General features: G+C 37.3%; 1 protein-coding gene across 2 annotated transcripts in view; it reads left to right on the top strand.

Moving 5' to 3' along the window:
* The window catches only part of sgl (UDP-glucose 6-dehydrogenase sgl), a 91,080-nt gene that overhangs the window by 4,397 nt on the left and 64,470 nt on the right, over window positions 1-22,213 (top strand). For both annotated transcript variants that reach the window (XM_089088390.1, XM_089088391.1), the window contains exon 4: window positions 21,887-22,051. In XM_089088390.1, coding sequence (XP_088944516.1) covers window positions 21,887-22,051 — 165 coding nt within the window. The remainder of the gene's footprint in view (window positions 1-21,886; window positions 22,052-22,213) is intronic.

Raw genomic sequence — 22,213 nt, 5'->3', positions numbered from 1 at the left:
CTGTAGCTTGGTTAATTTGATATTTAATGCTTCAAAAGTACTCAATAAGTAGGGAATCATGGATCGTACGAGGGGAGAAGGTCCCCAAAGAAAATGGGCTCTTTTCTGCATGCACTTAATAGGAAGATTGGGATCCTGACAAATTTGGTTTAATCTCTTTCTTTCTTTGTCTACCAATTTCCCAGCGTTTTTCCTTGTGCATGGGTATGATTGGAAAACCCGTTTCTGTCAAAATGGGTCTAAAGCACTTGCGGAAATCTTCACTGCCTATATCAAGGAAAGAAGGCTTGTTTCAAGTTTTGACTGAATAGCAAGCATAGTCTTATGGAATGCTTCAGCTGGCGGTAAGAAAAGAGTTTAAACAAGATTGCAGATTTTTTAAAAGCTTTTCTCTTTGAAAAGCTTAAACTATTCGATGCTAAATTAGAGCTCACAAGACGATCTGGACTCAGTCCAATGCATTTCGATTTGAAATATGACAATAAGAGGATTGTCTGCAGGGCTGTCACGTATGGGGGGAGAGAGGGATGCTCCCTCCCCAATGTTTTGGTCACTCGGTAAAAAAAAAAAAAAAGTCGGTAAAATCGCAAAGCGAAGCGCCATGATTTTTCGGACGCCGCTAAAATTCTTTGTTAGGTTAAATAAAGACTATGAAAATACTGACATTTTATCTACAGAAAGTTCAAACTTGGTCAGTAAACGCAGTAGTTTTACCGACTCCTGCCGTGAGTTTACAGGTGGTGCCACAATTTTTCATTTGGTTAAAGAGCATTAAAATAGTGACATATTATGCACTGAAATCTGAGTCTTGGTCGGTAAATGCAGCGGTTTTACCGACTCGTTCCGTGATTTTACATATTGTATTCGAAGTGGACATTATGCTAATTATTGACATAAAATAGTCGGCCGTAAAAATTTACGAGCCAGTCGGTAAAATCCCTTGCCCTCCCCCAAACATTTTGGCTAGTAATGGCCCTGATTGTCAGCAGAACTTCACTCCACCTCTCATTTGCTTATATTATTTATTCTAAATAACATCCAATTAACATTAGACTATCCACATAGTAGAATGACATGTATGTATGCTAAATGTATGTATATTAAATGTATGTCTGTGTATATGTACATTTATATATATATATATATGCACGCAGGATGTCTTTGCAGTAAGACCCCCTCCCCCTCTCAGAGAAACGGTTAAATGTGTTCAGTAATTTTTAAATGAAAACTTGATTTATACAAGGCGGGAATCTTCCATATCTGCAAGCACGAATTGAATACCCTTGTATCCGCTTCATCTGGGAGTAATATGTGAAATAAACAGTAGAACTTGGTCTTACATAAAACCAGCATAACATGGAATAGTTAATGCTTAGACTAAATAACTAGATACTTGAAGCCCACAAGTGCAAAAGTGTACTTGAGGAACACCGGGAAGTTTATCAGGTACACTATGCTAGTGTTACTGTCACTTTGACTTTCATTCAAACACGATGAAGAATTTACTAACTAAAGAAATTGAAACTCAAAGTTAGAAAATTGAAATTGGCGAAAGTGTTTGAATTAGAAATGTATTGAAAAACGCTGATTTGTAAAAATAGCCATTTATTCAGCAAGTAATTTTTGTAACATTGAAAAGACAGTATATTGTAATGGATCCTTAAAGACTGCATGTGAAATTCGCCAAAACAAGGCCACAAAGGGGCATTTAAATTCAATAACAAACATTTATAAGCATTTAAGGGTAGGACCTGATGCTACAAGCATAGTCTCTTGTGTGGAAGGCTGTTCTTTAAATAGGCAGTACGCCTATGCTAGAGAACATAATCTCTCCTGATGGTCGGAAGAACAAGCTGTAAGCATGGTAGTCGAGGAGGCAAAAAGGAAGTGTGTTGAAAATTCCGATGACGATTAGTTCAGGCTTATTTCAGTTGACGGTTTTCGAAGGACGAAAGTAATTTGACCAATTTGACCTACACAGTCAACAAAATTAGATACTTCCTTGTACTTGCAACAGGACCAGGCGCTTCCGATTTACACGGAATCTGAACGAAGCATCTGAATGAGGATCTCCCACGATGACCGGTCTTGTGCCAATTCTTCGCCGAACTATAGCTATTGCTTGTCCCATTTGTGGCCGAATGTAAGGGATCCTCAAGCGCGCTCCAGATCTTGCCTAACAAGCGAACACCAATCTTTAAATTGCACTACTTTCCTTTTATTCTATGTTCATAAGGGTTCAACGAGAAGTATCTGTTTAATGAGGCTTTCGTTGGTGTGACTTAAAACGTGTCCAATCCGGTGGATCTGGTGAAGCTTGATGGAGTTTGGGATTTTGTCGTTCTTTAAACAGCGTTGGCGTATATCATCGTTCGAAGTCTGATCTGACGTCCAGAAGCGTAAAATTTAACGGAGCCAACTGTGGTTAAAAACCTCTATACCACGTCCGTGAGCTGCTTTGACCGGCCACGATTAAATACCATAGAGTAGGACTGCCCGCACTGTTGATTTATATATGCTTATCTTCGTTCGCAAGCTAATTTCTCAACGGACCCAGAGATGTTTGCGACTTTGATAGAGTCAGGCACAGAGGACTTCTTTTCAGTAGATTCTTCAAGGATTTGATATGTGTATCTAGAATCGTGATTTCGTGTCGGGTTATCTAGTTTAAATAGTGACGAAGACCACACTGCCTTTCCATAATAAACACCAACAACAAGAAGAACATTAGGGAATTCTTTTCGCAAGAACAGTGAAATTCTATATTTGAATGAATATTTTGACCCTATGTCCAAGGGCCGTCCTCAGCAAAATATAAATATATATAAGAAAAGATACTTAAATGAAAATACGACCATTAAAGCTAAAATGAAATATTTTAAAATAGTCCACGCATCCTTACTTCTGCAAAATTCAACCAAAACTCCCTGATTGAACTTCACTGAAGTAAGGAGGCTGGGACTATTTTTGTAGTGACTGCTCAGTTGAGCTTACTCGGGCGTTCCAGTCTCCTGCTGTTATGAGATAGTCTGTTTTGGATAACTTTTCACCATTTGCTCTAGGTCCATGTACAATGCATCTATCTGGTCCTCACCATAATCATGGGTTGAAGCATACACCGATATGCTGCTTATGTCGAGTAGTCTACCCTTTAAGCGGATGAGGGTGATTCTCGGGCTAATAGGGACCCACATTAAAAGTGCGTGATGGGCCAAAGAGCTCAGTATTAATCCCACTCCTGGAAGTCCAGATCCATCATGTGTTCCAGAGTTGAAAAATCGAGATTTCTTGTTTGATCCTTCTATGGCTGTATCTTCGGACAAAACACCTCCAATCCTTGTCTCGGAAAGGCATACAACATCCGCTTCGTGTTTGTGCAAATCATAGGCCACGACTTCGTGGATTGTCTTTTCTCTCATGGATCTTAAGTTCCCACAGAACACTCCAATTGCCCTTCTTATTTGATTAATATGGCTTGGGATGGTTCGCTCATTTATCCATTTTTAATTCCATTCAGATGATATGTGGGAATTTAATTATTCGTAAGCTTCCCAGACTCACGACACTATGTGCGTTATCATTCGACTGTGTCAGGCGCGTGGCTAATCAAAAGGTCCACCGAACTACCTCTTTGAGGTGCCCAACTCGGGCTCTCCATCGATGATTAGGGACAGAGCTATTCGACCAACAACTGCAAGTACCTCACAGCCAGGAGACAAACAGCCTGTTCGAATCCACTTGAACCCAACCTAGCCGTTTCTGAATTCAGTCCGGCTAGCCATCTTCGGATTCAGTCCGGATTGGGTTGGAAATTACGGGAATTCAAAATTGGAATGGGAATTATGCAACCCTTGGGAAACAAATGCAGGGAGCTTGTTCTTCTGAAAGACTCACGTCCATCAAGTTTTGGAAAATACAATTGTAGTTTGCCATTGCCAGCGCTTGTTAAAAGGCTTTTTTCAATGTGGGTGCTTTTTTCTCCCCAAGAAGGTAGTTGTTTTGGTATCCCGTGTTGGTGAGCGTAGCAGTGCTTAAAACAACTGCACAGTACTTGAACTTGAAGAAGAATCCGTATTTTTTTTTTCCTTTTTCTTTTTTTTTAGTACTCCCACGCAACATGTTTTACCTATCACACGTTCTTAGGGAATTAAATGCAAAGAGAGGCTACGAATCCTCCTCCACTCGGCAATGTAAATATTTTTATAATCAGCCTAATTAACGTTGCAACGTAACAAAATGAATATAAAAAAAAAGTAATAAAGTATATTATTTTCAAGCATATTAAATCTAAATATTTCAATGTACTACCAACTATACTTTTTAAAATCATTTCCTTCTTTTTACATAAAACATTGGTTTACTGTTTTAACGACACTTTAACGATAAACACATCATTTAATAGCCAAGTATCAACAGGCATTCCCAGGGAAACTGACTTCATTTTCTTCCCATATACCCTAACAAATCACACAAAGGGTGACTTTTCGCTTAGAAAACGTTCCTTCATGATGGTCATTAATGATACATCTTTTTTCTTAAAACACCTTAAGTGACTATGCAGAAGTTTCAGTCCATCGATAGGTGTTATTTTAGGACTAGATGCTTGTGCTTAATATATAACCTCTCATTTATTTTTCAGTTTTATAAAGTACTATAAACAGTACTTAAGGGCAAAATGTGTACTACCATTTCAGTTAAAACTGAAGCACATGTTGTTCATGTACTTAATACTTTGTTCTTAATTTTGAGGTACTGAATACTAGACAACAAAGTACAAATCTGAATTACTTGTTAACTATAAAAGGGGAAGGATATTCGTAATTTTTCCAGTTAGTGAATTTCCAAAGTAAAAGATTTGGCCCTTTCCAACAACCCATTTAATGTTATGAGCTCACTTCACCCCAGAAAACTGTTTTCTTAGACAATATAATCACAATCAAAATCGTATCATGTTTATTGAGAAATGCACTACTCAAAAGACGCATGCTCTTAAATCCACTCTGAACCCATATCCGAGCGTATTGCTCGTGCAAAGTTTAGAGGCCAGCTTGCAAATATCATCGTTTCGTTAATCTACGCCTTACTAAGGGAAACACCAGAGGAAGTCAAAAGTGCGCTTTAGTGGTTTGTTGCAGATCGTCATTCAGAAAATTCCCCGAAAAGACGTTCTCATTATACGCGGCGAGTTCAATTCCTAAGTTAGTCGAAAGCTCGACAGTTCCAAGTTCTATATTGGAACTTGTGGGAATGATGACCTATCCCCAAGTGGTGTAGCGATGCGTGCTTTCGCTATGCACAATAACCTTGCAGCAAAAAACACCCACTTTTAGTGCAAACCCATTCATACTATAACATGGAATTCAAAGGATGGACGAGTGATTGCCCATCTAGATTAGCTCCTGATATCGAGACGGTAGAGATCAATGATATCAGACTCCTGCGTTTTTAGAGGCGAAGACACGGACTCTAAATTCTGCTCTGACCCTAAAACTTCCAGAAAACTTCACCTCAACCTTAGCCGACCTTGATGATGATGAACCATCATCCCTGACAATTGAGCGTTGCTGGTTTCTCTTTAAAGAAATGGTTGAACTTACAGCCAAAAATGTCTTCGGCGCCTAAAAAAAAAAACAATCCCAAAATATGGATTTTTCCAGAAATCGTTGCACTAATTTAAAAAAAAAAAGAAAAAAAAAAAAAAGCTTCTTGACGGAGAAGAAATCGTCAGCCAATAAGGAACTGCACAAGGCATGTCACCTATTGGCGAAAATGGATAAAAGAAAATTTATGGGGTGGGGTGGCAACGGAAATGAAAAGATTAATGAGAATTGATACCAGAGAGCTGTACTAGCTACTTGCTGAAGCAACTGGGAAAAACAAGCATAGTACCCCGCTGTAAATACACAGACGGGTAAGTTATAAATGATAAGGTGTTGAGGATAGAACGATGGCAAATATATTTCAAGTCTTCGTTGAGTTGGCAAAACCCTCAACTGGAATATTCAGAACCTCCTGTATCACCTCCTATCTCCCTCCGGTTACCTAACCAGCCCAGACCTTCAGAAACCTTTGAAGGAGGGATTGTGGATTCTCCAATGATCAGGGAGATAAGCGCGGTGATATGACTCCTGAACAACAAGATTTTACCAAGTAAAGACTCAATAACCTCTTGAAGTTTACAAAGCTTGTCCTAACTCTGCAGTCCAAGATTTCTGTAAAAAAATACGCGAAATCTGGGAGAACGAATATATACAACTTCACTGGAGGTGGTTTGTTTTCTTACCATTATTTAAACAGGAGGCAAGACTGAGTACAAAAACTACAGAGGAATCTCTCTAATTGATGTAGCGGCAAATATCTTTGCCACTATATTGCTTAACAGGTTTCGCAAAGCCCGTGATAGGAGACTACGCCAATGATGTGGGTATACTTGCCGAGTCCATCAAAGAAGCCCAACCCATGCTCGACGACATGTCTAGTAAGGGCAAATCTCTCAGCCTGTATATAAGTCAGCAGAAAACAAAGACGATGACGACAAGTGACGCTGGAAATGCACCCGTCTTAGGGTGTAAATACCTAAGTTCTATGATGAACTTCTATGGCAGCGTCACAGAGGAATCTAAGTTCGTATTTCTTCAGCCTGGGCTGTTTTTCTTTGTCAGAGGAAACCCCTATGGGACAAGCACCCAGCTACGTTGAAAACAAAACTGCGGATATTTGATACAATGGCGGTATTGGTACTGCTGTCCGGCTGCGACATCTGGCCGTTAAAAACCGCAGAAGTCCGGGATATGGATGTTTTCGATCATAAATGCCTTTGGTATATTCTGAAGGTCAGGCTATTTGAGAGAGTCAGTGACGATACCACCCACAGTAAAGCTGGAAATCGGCCTCCCATATCAAATGTCATCAAGCACAAACGCCTTCAATGGTTCGGCCACATACTACGACGCCCTGACAACACAATATCGAAGCAATGCATGCAATCTCTCCCGTTGCTGTCGTGAAGAAAGCGAACCGGTGATGAAAAGAAAACCTGTGGCCCTCCACCACCAAATCAGACGTGGAGCTGCTTGATAGGTTCAGGAAATCCGGCGGTCGCTGGGACCGAGAGTGGTTGTCTATCGTCTAGCCATCAAATGCAGACAGTCTTCCCTGGGGCCAAACATGTTACCGGGTCTCGTACGCCACGGTGAGCTAAGGGCTTGTAACGCGAAACAAGTAAAAGTAAAGTAATTAGGTACTATATCACGCATAATAACTATCTTTCCTCGTAATCAGACACTCAAATATTTGTCACAGATTATCATATGATTAATTTGATGTATTACCGTTTAATGGACAAATTTTTTTCGTATGTTTTATAATTCTTATATTATCTGATGTAAGCCTAATCACTTTTTAGTGATCTGCCGATCCCTCCTGGCAAACTAAGACAAGAAAGATATGTTTTGACTGTATTAATTTTTATTCGCTTGCTATTCATCAGCATAATCATCCAGCATCATTTGATTCCAATTACCCATATAATACCAAGATCGACCCCCGAATAATATTTTTTATCATCTTCTCTTCTTTTTCTCGCGTACTAGAGGTAATCAGGAATAAGGTTTGACTTTTTTCTCCAGGTCAGCAGTCTGAGATACTTTGAGGATTTATCTTCTGTTTCTTCTTTTTTGCTTGATTTAAGTGCTTCTTTTTTGATCCGGCAATTAGAAGACAGAACATATCTGGCAGTGAGGTATTGAGAGCGATTGAGCCACTAAGAGCAATTAGAATATTAGAATAAATGAAGCTATTCACTTGATCTACTTTAACGTTGCTCATCATAACGTTGCATATCCTCTTCACCAGTACTTCTTCCCAGTCAAAGCGACTTAGCAACTTCAAACCTATTCTTGCGCCGTGAGCTCTCAAAACCTCCAAAAAACCATTAATTTTTCTAACATTTTCATGTAGTACCTTCAAAAGGTTACAAGCTTTTCATTCTTTTTTATACCATTTCGTGTAACTATCACGGTTTATCACATTTTCAAAATGTTCTTCCCATCTCTCCTTAAATCCTTCCTTATCACGAATTATGGCCCTATTCCTATCTTTACCCGGGACAAGTATGGATTGACTGTTCTCTCTCAATTTTTTAACATGCCAATATAATATTTTGCTATTACGCCGTCTGCCTGCATCTTTTGGATCTTCAGCAATTTTATCCATGGCCTCCATTTCATACCTCCTTAATTCTTATTGTAGTACTTTCTCTACTTTCATTATATACCTCTTGTTTTCATACGACCTATCACTCAAATACTTCTTGTACAAGCCCCCCCCCCCTCTTCTCTGCTAAGCTTAAAGTATTTTCACTAATATTCCCTGACCACGTTTTTAACTTTCTTTCCTAAAGCTTCATCTGCTACTTCACAAGCTATTTTCCTAAAATTAGTCCATCCATCTTCTACATAGTCAAATCCTAGACTCTCTAGTTTAATATTCAGCTGTTCTTCGAAGGTTTCTCTCAAAGTCTCATCCTGGAGTCTACCAAGGTAGTAACTTCTTGGAAGATTGTTGCCCTTCCTTAATTTGAGCTTTAGACTAACCCTAGACGTTACTAGATGGTGATCTGAGGTTAAAGTTAAAGCCCATAAGTTACATGGCAATGTGTCATCCTTCATCCGCAAAACGTGTCCTAGCTATCTAATCCTTTCTCTCATTATAGCCCTAGAAAAAGGGTTGAACCACATTTTTCGTACAGCTTACTTTTTGAGACACGGTCAGTCAGTAATATCTTCACTGCATTCACCATCTTTACTAATAATATGGTAACTGAAACCGTCCACTTTATCGAGCTTCTCGTTACCCAACCTTGAGTTATTCATAGTCTTGACAACTTAGCCTTCTTAACATTAATTTTTAAACCTATTCTTGACCCTGAACTCGCAAAACTTCTAGAAATTTGATCATTTTGCTAAAAATTTTCAGCTAGGATGCTTCTTAAATCATCAACATAATCTAAGTCTATGACGGTTTTACTTCCCCGTTTGATTCTGTATTCTCCCATTGTCTTTGCTGTGCTCTTTAGGACGAAACCCATAAAAATTATCAATATAAATGGGGATAGAACGCAACCCCGCTTAACTCTTAATTTAATACGGAACCAGCTAATAACCTCATTTCCTACCTTAACCGTAGCAAAGATTTCGGCTACCTATCTCTCCGGTTTTTCTGATGTTTCCTACCTGGCTTACGCTGATGATCTGCTTCTTATAAGCCGTACTAAAACTGGTTTATCTAACATGGTTTCTCGTGTTGCTTCTTCTTTTTCAGACATAGGCCTGTCTCTTAATGTAGATAAATGTAAATTTCTTTCTTTTAATAATATTTCTAGTACTGCCCTTCGCTGTAGTGGCTTTACTATCCCTCTCGTAGATTCTCTTTGATGGCTCGGTATTTTTATTACTACTAGTCTTCCGAGTTTGCGCCAGCGCACAGTCTCAAATATTAATATGAAAATTAAATTAGGATATGCTAAGATTGTTGCCAATAGAGGTAAATATAATAAATTCGCTTTGGCCAAGCTTTACTCAACTTTTTGTGACCATTCAATTCTTTTTGCTTCTGGAATTTTCCTCCTTCTGAAGAAAACTGAGTTAAAAAGAATCCGGATTAATTATTTTAGATTTTGTAAATTTTTGTTGTTTCTTCCACCTTGGACCAAAAACTGGGTAATTATTAATAAATTTCTTGTTCCTAATATTACTGAAAAACTGGAAGCACTACACAGAAAACTTTCAAATACTGCTTGTATCCGTTTTTCTCCGCACCATCACCTTATCAGGTTTTTTTCAGTCGTAAGTTATTTTCTTTTATTTGTTTAGTTGTTTTTCTCTGTTTGGTCATTATAAAATTTAGATTTTTAAAGAGTGAGTAAAAATCCAATAATGATAATATTAATGCCTGCTTATTAGATTTTGCAAGTTGTCAGTTTTTTTTTTGTTTTTTTTTTCCTCTTTTCCCCCTCCTTTCACGTTAGGGTGAATCGAGGAAAGTCCGACACCTTAATATGTTTTTTTTGTTAAATTTAATCTCAAGATTTTTTTTTATGAGTATCTCATACCATCTTCTATCAACCTTTTTTTTTACAGCAGTTTCCTATATTATTCACTTTCTGATTTTCCCATATACTGTGCTTGTAACCCATCACCAGGTCTCAAAGTTGGTGCAGTCTGCTATGTTGGACTTACCCCAGCTTTGGGGGAAGTGCAACATATTCTACTAGCTTTTTTCAACAATATGTCAAAAATGATATGACTTCACCATCTTATAGGGCATCGAGGAATCACTATAAGTCCATAAGCAAACAATTTTTATGTCAAACTGACTGGCATCAAAAGGCCAGACCATACTTTTTTCTGCTGCTGTGGGGTAACTCCGACAGTGTCGGACTTACCCAACAGATAAACGTTACAAGTATCATAGCCGATGTGCACAAATCACTGAATGTAAATGATTGCTTATATTTTAAAAAAGAAAAACATATCACACAAATTATGGTTTGACTTCAGATACAAAAAGTGACTCATATATGTTGTAGCTTACGTGTATGGGCATAAAACAAAGATCTACTGACACTTGCCAGTAACTGCCTTGTACGATACAATAACCTGACGGATTTGGGGTATTTCAAATGGTCCGGTTCCCACTAAGTTTACTGGTCCTGCAAAAATGTATTTGTCATCCACAGTATCGATATCGTCTTTCTTTGGCCAATTGAAAGAGTAGGTGGCAAGGATCAAGCAGTGAAGAAACTTGAGCTCAACTTTTCCCTCGTCAGGAAAGTCTAGAACCCTTCCTATGTACCAACCTTGTTCGTCATTCCTGGCATCGTATCTAACTGCATAGTACTCATTTAGCTTGGGAACAATCTTTTGCTTATTGGGTGTCTCCTTGTCATCACTGTCACTTTCTTGAATAGTATCTTGAATACTCTGCTCATCCTCATCAGAGCCAAGTTCAAGGCTGATGTCTGATTCGCTATCACCCATATCTCTATTGGCTTCCCTCTTAGGAAGAATTTTTTTTTTCGATTTTATACCCTTCCCATCTGAACTTTTCTTCTTCCCTTTGCCTTTTGCTTTCAGATTTTTTTCCCTCTTAAGCACCTCTAGATGCTCTTTTGATGTTATCACTTCTGCCTCTCTTGCAATTTTCTTCCGTTTTTCTATTCCTGAAACTGATGGTAGGTCGGGCCGCGTGATTGAGTTAAGAAGAATCTCTTCAAAAGTTTTTGATTGGTTGCCAAGCAACTTCCTTGGACTAATGGTAACAGAAAAGGTAATTTTTTCTAGTTCAGTGTTGACGGTGGTTGTGACTTTAGATGTGCCTGAATTTTCCTCTTGCTCTTGGTCAAAAGATGTGCCTGAATTTTCCTCTTGGACTTGGTCAAAAAATTCCTGCTTGCTGAGACCTATGCCCCACTTTTCAAGTATTCGGAGACCCTGAGCCATATCCTTTTCTATTTCAGCAGGAATTTCTTGGCTCCTCCCTCCACCAGAAACTGGTTTTTTTACTTGTGTCTTCTTCATAAGATGGTCATGCAAGGTAGTGCGCGGTATTTGAAATACTTTCGAAGCCGGTAGCATAGACATTCTCTTTGAAGATATCTCTGCTAGCGAGTTTTGTAGCTGAGTTGCATCATATGTTCCTCCAACCCCGCGTTGTGTTTTCCGAACATAATTTCTAGGCATCTAGAAAAGACAAAGGAATTATGAATGAATGGATGAATTTATTCGAAGGGGAATTATGAATGAATTGATGAATGTATTCAAAAATCTGTCACAAGCAGGTGTGCAAAAAATTCCAAAACTGCCAGTAGCAGAATTACAAAAGCTGCCAACACTTTAGCAGCAAAATCCGTGTTTTGACAGCTTTTCTTTGAGCAAAAAGTATTTCTATAGGTAAAATTTGCAGAAAAGTAACAAATGTAACTTAGTATAGCTTGTGGTTAGAAATATCAATAGTTTTCTGAATCATATTTAATCATATTAAAGTACTGTCTCATATTTATTTTAATACTGCTAATGGTGTATAGTATTCAAAGTCTCAAGTATACAGTATGATGCTTACTGCTGATAGTTTATGGATTGAGTTGTACACTCCAATGATATTGGTATTATAAAAATAATACACACCCAACTGCATTCTTAATATTCATTGATCACTGTACTACAACTATAAAAAGGTCAGTATACTTTTACTAGCATAGGAAGAAAGGTCAGTAATTCAATGATCTATGTCTGGTTTTGATGTGTAGTAAATAATTGAGACATAAACTTTTGAAAATAGTGAAAAAATTATTTCAAGTCAAGTGAAAGTAATAGTTACTATGGGTGGATTGTCATCAGTGATAATTCACTAGGTGTGGCAACCCTGAAAGAAAGGGGATTTTTGGGGAACCGATTTTGAGAATGTTTATGAGAAGACAGATTTTGGGGGAAATCACCAAAAATTTGGGGATAGTGGAAGCACTGGTATTTTTGAAAAAAAAATGCCAACAAATTTTACTAGGCCATGAAAACTGTCCAGTAGTATTGCTAATATGCTATCCCACTTTTTGCACGGCGGAGCACGACTTGTGTTTTGACACCTTTTCTTTGACCAAAAATTATTTTATATGTAAAAAGGGTATTTTCAGACAAAATCTGCCAACAAATTTGATACATGCCAAGTAGCATTTCTACTTTGCTACACGTTTTGCACGGCAGGTCACAAGTAAAGGTTAAGACGAAAAAAAAATTACAAGGGAGAAAGATAAACGAAAGCAGGCACAGAACTGCAAAACATGAATGATCAACACAACACTACATTCCACTAAGTTAGTAAAGCCATATAAGGATGGTTACTGGCTTCAGCCCTTATTATCTAACGCTTAGAATCTGTTCCACAATTTAAAATATCCCTCTTTGGTAACATGGGGTAAGTCCGACACCCCAGCCAAACTTCCCCCATAGGGGGCAAGACTGACATGTCGGACTTCCCCCAGATGGGCTTTTTCAGGGGTAAGACCGACACCCCTCTTATCTGTTCAACTAATAACTTTAGCTTGTTTTAAAAAATCAGGAAGATGCTCCTGGTCTTCTAGTTTCTAAGAAATTAAAAAAAAATTCTCTATCTCTCTTACTTTATAATCTGCATAAGTTAAAGTAAAGTCAGTTACCTGTGTTCCTAAAAAAACGCCGTCCAAAAAACTTAAAAACCCTCTGAATAGAAGGCGTGCTAACTCTGCCGGAAGTTGATGGCACTGTTGCCTACTGCTACTATTATGGAAGAAAATATGAAAGCCTCCCACAGATACAATGGACCATAGACAAGTTGAAGGCCGGTATCGGACTTACCCCACTGTCGGACTTTCCCCGATTCACCCTATTTTTTTTTTTTTTTTTTTTGCTCTCGTTTCTTTTAAATTATTATGTGTTACACTGTAATTTGGTAATTTTTTATTTATATATTGTCTTGTGTCGCATTTTTTGTGTTTTTCCCCGTGATACTCCACGTATTGTACCTCTGTATAGTGTGGGTTAAAAATAAATAATAATAATAATAATGTTATTCTCGTACATAGCACTGATCACGTCAATGTCTTTATCAGGTATACTATACCAGAAAAGAACCTTCGCTAAAGCTCTTCTATCAGCTGAACCAAACGCTTGCTCATAATCTATTAAACTGAGGACTAAAGGGGTTTGCTGACTCAAGCCCTTCTCTTTTATTAATCTATAAGTGATTTGGTCAACATATCCTTTACACTTCGTAAAACCACACTGTTCTTCCCTTGAAGCTTTATCTACAGCATCTCCAAGTCTAAAATGTGTCATCATACTAAATAATTTGCTTCCTACTGAAACGAGGTTAGTGCCTCTTTAATTACTACACTCACTCTTATCACCTTCCTTATGGAGGGGTTTAGTTAGTTTTCCTAAAATCGATAGGTAATTCCCCCTTTTCAAAAATCATATTCTTAATCTTCAGCAACTTCTCTCCAGCCTCACGACCACCATATTTTAAAAGCTCATTTACCGCACGATCAGTGCTTGAGGCCTTATTATTTTTTAATCCTTTTAGTACTGTCACTAATTTTTCCTCACAGAATAAATCTAACTTCACATCCAAAGTGTCGTAAGCTTTTTCATTCTTTTCTATATTGTTTCCTGTAAGTCTATTATGGGTTAGCACATTCTCAAAATGTTTTACCCACCTTACATTTACTCTTTCCTTACTAGTAATTGTGCAAACAAGTCTAATTGTGGTTAATATCATAGGTGGCACGAAGGGAAAAGGTTGTACTTTTGGGAGTTCGTACCAGGTCCGATTCGTTTGATGAAGGGATGACAATAAAATATTGTCATTCGTACATTCACCAAAAGTGGTTGTCGGATAGTAGTGAAACTTGGTGGACAGTAGGAAATAGTGGCCTATTTGTGGCCTTCGGAGATCACGTCTTGACACAAAATAAATGGAGGAGCAAAGGAAGAGGCATCCCCTAAATTTGACCATCAGGACGTCTAGCAGAAGAGACAATCAGATGTCAGCCAGACTTGGTTGGAACTACTAATGAAAAATTATTTTCATCAGGACGTTTACTAGAAAAGGTTATTGGGTCTTCACGAAACCTAGTGTGAAATATGAGCTAATGCTCTAGCTTTGCCATTGTGGTATCTAAACCAATCAAAAATTATGTGCGGAAAGAAGGGACTCCTAAGTACATGCCATCAAAGCAATAACCAAAAAGGTTTGTTTAAAATCGACCAATCGTAGTCACAAGTAACATTTGACGTTCTAGTTCTACATTTCTGAACCCTGGGATGAGTTTTAGCTGTGGAGGAGGAAAAAGGACGGCACTAATTTCTTGCAGTCATGATATCTTTCAGAATCAATCGTCGGATCTTGTCCAAATACAACGAGGAGTAAACGTTTATATCCCAATTGTGCTTTGGGGGTCCGTACTTTTACGGAGCTGTTGGAGGGAAGGATTAGTCCCTAACTTTGATCAGCCCGTCTACCAAAAGAGGAAGTCCTATCCTGACCAAACATGCTAGGAAGTAGCAGCAATATTTTCTATTTGGTTGAGCTTTTTAGTGTCTGGACGTATTTAAACCTCTCTGAAGGGGTGGGGTCCTATATGTATATTTCATCAGGACATACCAGAAGGAATTGTCAGATCTCTGCAAAACTTTTTGGAAAGTAAAGTAGGCCAACTAAGAGTAAGTGGAAGTATATATATATATATATATATATATATATATATATATATATATATATATATATATATATATATATATATATATTAACGTAATTGTTTTTTAAGTTTTCGTGAATAAGACAAACTTCAGTTCGAAAGATTTAATTTGATGTAAGTAAGTGTATTCTAGTTTTGGAAAGAAAAACTTTAGAAACTGCGGTGCAGGAGGAAATACGAGTAGCTGTTAAAACGACACTCTCCGGGGTTGATTACTTTACAAATTAACTAATAAAGGCAAACATTTGTTTTTGGGAAAACGCACTGTCATATTTGCATTCGTATACAGTATATATGAATGCAAATATAACAGTGGCATGCACTATATACCCTTCGCAAAGAGATGAATTAAGTCTTATAATGACTCGTTTTTAATTGAGTCACTTGACGGGACTTTGAACTTAACGGTTACGGCTAAAGGAAAAAAGCAAAACATTTTCGGTGATAACGTTTGTTTGTCTTTCGCCATAAGCTAATGAATATAAAAGCACACTTGTCACCCAATCCCAAAATCTTGTAACTGTCTTAAAGCACAGTTTACATTTTAACCGGTTTTGTTAAAGATATGTTTCTTATGGGACAAGGCAAAAACTGCTGCATCTGTATTTATCAATCCATGCCTTCACTGATGGTTCGTCTACACATTGCGGAAATCCATGCGGAAATCCGTCCGTTTCTGTTCGAACTATGGCTAAAATAACGCTGCGTTTTAAGACAAAGATTTCAAATTATACCTAGAGTCAAAGGGTTGATAGGACTTATTGGTAGCCATATATCAATCCATGCCTTCACTGACTTAACCGTGGTCATCTCCTGCATTCAAACAGATCCCTAGTTCGAAAGATATCTTATCGAGTTTATCCTTTGTGAGGAGCATACTGAACAGAACTTCATTTTAGTAATAATTAATTAAAAAAAAAGTTATTTGATGAAAGTAAAGAGCGAAGTTGAAACTTAAACGAAGAAAAATTACTGCTTCGTGGTTTATGCAACATATTTTTGAAATATTGTTTTAAACCAACTGGCTTGTGATATTTTCCTATATTTGTAGAATTCTAAAAACTATCGCTTTACTGAAAACACAAAACCCACGCAATAGTAAAACTTTAAGTTGCCTGCAGAAATAAAAGAATAATTCATAAAGCTCTCAATAGTTTTTACTGGCCATGAAATCAATAAATTTTGCAGTATGATTTTAACTCTAAAAACTCAAGAAAGCTTAGTTTTCAGTAAAGCGATAGTTTTTTAGAATTCTAAAAATATAATGCCTCAGGCCATTTTATTTCAAACAGCTTTTCAAAAGTATGTTGCATAAACCGCGAGGCAGTAACTTTTGTTCATTTTAAGTTTCAACTTTGCTCTTCACTTTCGTCAGGTAAAACGTTTCTAAGCTAAATTTTGTACGTTTTATAGGTTTGAAAATATCGACATTAAACCTTATAAAAAGACTTTTTTCTATCTGGATTTGTCATACAAATCTGGGATTTATCACAAAAAGAGTATGGGGTATTTGTCCTTGCATCTTTGAAGAGCTACGGATGCAAAAATTCAGTTACCTATGAAAATATCAAAAGAATTTAAGATTTGCTGTTAAAATAATTTACAAAGATTTGTGTTTTCATTATTTTTGCTTCTTTGACCGTAAAATTTTGGGAGAACTGATCATTAGAAATGAATCGGTGCTTGAAAGAGAAATGATATTTCAAAAAAAAATGTTCTATCCAAGATTCAAACTGTATTTTACTAAAACCAAAAAGCAGATCCTTATCCGCTAGACTAAATCATCTTATAAATAAATCCTTTTTATACTACTTACTCTTTCAAATCACGGGTTTACTGTCGGGTAGATGTTTAAGACAAAATGGTAACCTAGACCTCAAATTTTATCACCACTTGATGCGGCTTTTTAATACTCTTTTCAGCTATAAATCTACAAAAAGTACGCTTAAATGATAAATAGCTTTTTGAGCCTTTAATCATCTTTCTAAAATATTTTCTGCGTTCTAATTCTATTGGTGGCGATTGAGGGGACGGGGGGTATCCGTTCCCCCAGTTTTTGCCCTAGCCTTTATTTTGAAAAATCTAAATTTTTATAATAGCCATTACATTAAAAATAGTTTAAAGGTCAGATAAGAAAAATTTCTCGTGTCGACCCAACCCCCCAGGGCCCGGAGGAAGGCGTTATGAGTAATGGTCTAGGAGCATGTATAGTTCTTATGGAAGGTATGCTCGTATAAACTTCGGAAAGGGCTCATTTGATTGAAAATCGAAAGTTCTTGTTTACTTTTTAAGAGTCAAAAGAGATCGGAGGGTAAACCTACTGCGTCATTGGCGGATTACTGAAAACTATATGCGTCTTGAACAGTCTTGGAAAGTATAAACAACATCAAATTGAATATTTGATGTATAACGATATTTATTTCTGAAAAATCCATCAGTTCAAGAATCTATTCCACTGTAATTGTATTTTTATTTTCAATGCTGTAACAACTGGAAAAGAAAATATTTGTAATATAATCCGTTTTCAGTTAAGCGCCAATGACGATGTAGGCTTTTGGTTTTTATTTACAGTTAGGAAAGAAGCAGCATCCGAACACTTGTTTGTAGGGAAACTATATTTGTCTTTAACAACTTTAAAAAGAGCTAATAAATTAAACTGAATATTTGATGTATAAAGATAATAATTGTTGAATGCTCATCAGTTCGAAATGTTACTATAATTTTAATGTTTATTTTCAATATTAAGTACAAGAAAAAATTTGTCATAAAATTGGTTTTCAGTAAAGCGGCAATGACGCAGTAGGTTTTAGACTTTTACACTGAGAGAAGGAGGTCATACCCAAACTCTTGTTTGTGGTGATTTTTGTTCGTTTCAAGCTTGATTTGCATATTCAATTTAAGTTTCACTCGTTTTAAGATTTATTATTAATTTACATTAATATCTATTGTATCTTTGTTCGTATTGATTGTCTGTTTAATTTCTGCTTGTTTTTAGTTTCATTTATACTTTAATAGCAAAATATTTTTTTTTCGTTTTACGCATGATATGCATATTCAATCTAAACATTACTTCCTTTAAGATCTATTTATTCATTTAAATTATTACTTGTTGTATGTTTTTGCTATGATTGTTTATTTAATTTCTGTTCGTTTTGGGTTTCATTTATTCAATAATAGTAATTTCTGGTCATTTTGAGTTTGAATTTTGAAAGGTATTTGGATCTGCTGAGCTTAAGTTTAAAATGGCCTTTACTTTTGTTTGAAAAACTTATTTTTCGGAAAGTTTTTTTTTAATTAATTCTAAAAAATGACTGGTGTTACTGTGATTGTATAAATCAAGCTTAGAAATTAAAATGAATAATCGAGATCTCGAGAAAAACAGAAATTACCTCAACAAGAGGGGGGCTGCCACCCCCTCAAACTTCCTAAAGGCTAGTAAATCATTGGTACTTAGTGTCAAGTATTGGAAGCCTTTTGGTCTGGTTTGGTAAGCCCCTGGTGGGTTTCACGAATCTTAAAATCATTCTAAGTCTGGTTACTCCTTTTGGTCCGAACTGATGTAAAATATTCTAAATCCGATAGCTCTTTTTGGTTTGGGCTCATCAGGAAATGTTTACAACTGCGGCGAGTTCATTGGTATATGCTGATCAAAAAGATGTAAATTCTGTTCATTCTTTTCGGTCTAGGCTAATTGAAATATGAAGTCCGGTATATCCTTTTGGTCTGGGCTGACCGAAGATATTTCAAGGCTAGTGATTCATTTTAGTCTGGGCTGATGTCCATCTTTTTCTCTTCTGGGCTAATCGGAGATTGTCCAAGTCCGGTAAATCCTTTCGGTCTCGCCTGGTTACGGCATGGGCTGATCGAAAGTTTTCCGACAGGTAACTCAATTTGGTGCTGCCTTTTGGTTCTCTGTCTTGCAAGTTTCTAGACGGTCGTACTGCAAATTTTATTTATGTATTTACGCCTTTTTAGCCAAACTACTGCCTGAGACAAAGCTCGAAGAGTATTTTTAGAACTGAAAACCTTTTGGTTGCAGCCTAAACTGAACAGCCCAGGTAGGGTTTCCACGCTATCAGATCGAAAATTCTTGCATGAATCCAGTTTAAATGTTGTGCAACATGCCCACATGTCCTATTTCAAACTCTCAGTCAAAAATGGGCAATTTAAATAATTTAGGGTCCTTGAGCTCAGTGATATACCAGATGTGCCAATTGTATAGTTTACGGCTCCTACCTTTTGGGGGTTTGTTGACAATGTTTCTCCTAAAAACACATTTTGAGATATTTTGATCATTTGAATGTATCGGTAATCTTGAGTTTTTTGGTACTGGTGCATTAGATGGTCACTTCTAAAAAGTCAAGTTTGGTTAATGCTAATGAAATAAAATAGGATGAATATAGGCTATAGTAGTTTAGAAACAAATTTGGGCTATATATTTGAACAGTAGGGGGTGGGGGTGGAGAGTAAAGCATGGCATGTATTAAATACGTAACCTAACCTAGCCTTGGTACCTTCCCCCCCCCAAAAAAAAAACAGTTTTAATATAGTAAACCAATGAAAACTACTCCGCATTCCATTTCTTAATAGTGGTCTCTTTGAAAATTATTTGAAAAAAACTACGTTTTCCTAAGAGTTAAAGAGGCTGAGTTACAAGGTCGAACCTTAAAACGTACAGGGATTAGGAGGCACAGTTGGGGGGCTGCCGCCCCCAACCCCCCCGCTTTCGCAGCCTGTAAATAAAAAAAAAGTTTTTTAAAGTGAAAGTAAGGAGCGACATTAAATCTTAAAACGAACAGAAATTATTCCGTATATGAAAGGGGCTTTGCCCTCCTCAACGCCTCGCTCTTTACGCTAAAGTTTGACTTTGTCACAACTCTATTTTTTAAACAATAAAAACTTTAGCGTAAAGAGCGAGGCGTTGAGGAGGGCACAGCCCCTTTCATATACGGAATAATTTCTGATCGTTTTAAGATTTAATGTCGCTCCTTACTTTCACTTTAAAAAACTTTTTTTTTATTTACAGGCTGCAAAAGCGGGGGTTTGGGGGGCGGCAGCCCCCAACTGTGCCTCCTAATCCCTGTACGTTTTAAGGTTCGACCTTGTATCTCAGCCTCTTTAACTCTTTAGAAACCGTAGTTTTTTTCAAATAATTTCTGCACGTTTTTGTACAGTTTATTACTTATTATTGCTTGACTAACTGTTAGATGATTGTGTATTATTCTTTTCTTTCTCGACAGGGTGTTTTAAGGGTCGACCCTGTAACTCAGCCTCTTTAACTCTTTAGAAAACGTAATTTTTTTCAAATAATTTAAAAAAGAAACTGAGTTTCTTTTTTAAAGTTTAAATTCAGTATATAAAAAATTTGCTCTAAAAGTGAATCGAACCCGGGTTTTCCTCCTGACAGTCTGGAGTATCAATCGCTGGACTAAACAGACACAATTGTAATTGTTTTTTAGTAAATCGAAGCTATTTTCGACGCAAGCAAATTCCCACGAAACTTGATATTTGGTTTTTGGAAAACAGGGAAGGAGTAATCAGATTGAGCTGAAATGTCGAGGATAAGCTCCCAGGCCCCAGGAAAGCTGATCCTCTAAATTTCATCCCGATCAGACAACGTTAAAGGGGGGTTGTGGTGGGAAAAATTAACATGGGCTATTATAGGAAAACAAGGTTTTTCGTAAATGTACAGTCGGGGGATAATTTTTTTGGTCTGAAAATATCAAAAGGCCCTAACAGGTCAAATTCTGCATTGAATGAGTCCTCATTCACCCGGATCAGTCGCCAACTGTGGCATGTAGGCGTGGCTAAGAAAAAAAAAGAAATGATGAATTTTAAGTGGCTATATTTGGTTTTTTGAAAACAGGGAAGGAGGGATCGGATTGAGCTGAAATTTCGAGGATAAGCTCCCGGGCCCTAGGAAAGCTTAACCTCTAAATTTCAGCCCAATCGGACAACGTTAAAGGGGGGTGTGGTAGGAGGGTCGAAACTTCCGGCCCAGTTTACCCCATGAAGATAAAGTCGGAGGAGGATGAAATTTTGCAAGTTTCTTAGTTTGAGCTTGGGCTACAAAATGCGATTACCGCCGTCTCTCTGCGACCTCTAGGACCTGAAATCGCTTAACATTGTGGCAGGTCGCCTCTTTATAGAGGCACAAGTGTGCCTCCTTGATAACCGGTCTCTGTTGGGTTTCGTCTGTCATTGCATGACTGGTTTCCTTGCATAGTATATGGAGGACGCAGAAGAAGGAATGGCTGTGCTCTAGTCACCTTTTGCCTTGAGGAAAGGCACAAAAACTTCCAATTTTCGATCGAGTAAACCCCCTTCCAAGTTTCCACGGCCTCCTCTTCTATGCAAAGCGGCTGGGAAAAGTAAATTAGGAAAACATTTACTCAGTCAACGCTAGTGCGTTAACTCTTATAGTGTGTCAAACATCTTTTTTTTTAGAAGAATGAGTAAGAGGCGCAATTTTTTTTTATTTGCTGGGGGGTTGACGTTTGTCTAGAATATCGAGAGTAAAAGGCCTCTTCTTCGTTTTTGGCCATTATAGCATATAGGTCTATACTTCTACTAAGTTGCATAAAATTTGATTTCCAGGGGCGTGCTGCCGACTTGAAACACATTGAGGCATGTGCAAGGCTGATTGCTGATCACTCTACGTCATCAAAAATTGTTGTGGAAAAAAGTACGGTTCCCGTCAGGGCTGCAGAAAGTCTATCAAGGATTCTCAAGGCCAACACTAAGCCTGGAGTCACTTACCAGGTAAGTACTTAAATTCTTTTTTTATGTTTGCTGTTTCAGGAGTGCAAATTGCCAAAGTTAAGTTATTAAGATCAGGTAATTCAGTTATTCTTATCAAACCCCAGAATAGCTTTTATGTCAATAAAAATAGTAGAAAGATTAAAAAAAAACTGCTCCTAGTCT

This window comes from Artemia sp. Qi Xiang Cuo, chromosome 4, assembly GCF_049724085.1.
Source record: "Artemia sp. Qi Xiang Cuo chromosome 4, ASM4972408v1, whole genome shotgun sequence".
NCBI classification, from domain to species: domain Eukaryota; kingdom Metazoa; phylum Arthropoda; class Branchiopoda; order Anostraca; family Artemiidae; genus Artemia; species Artemia sp. Qi Xiang Cuo.
The sequence above is the reverse complement of the archived record's forward strand: the minus strand, read 5'-3'. Positions and strand labels throughout refer to the sequence as shown.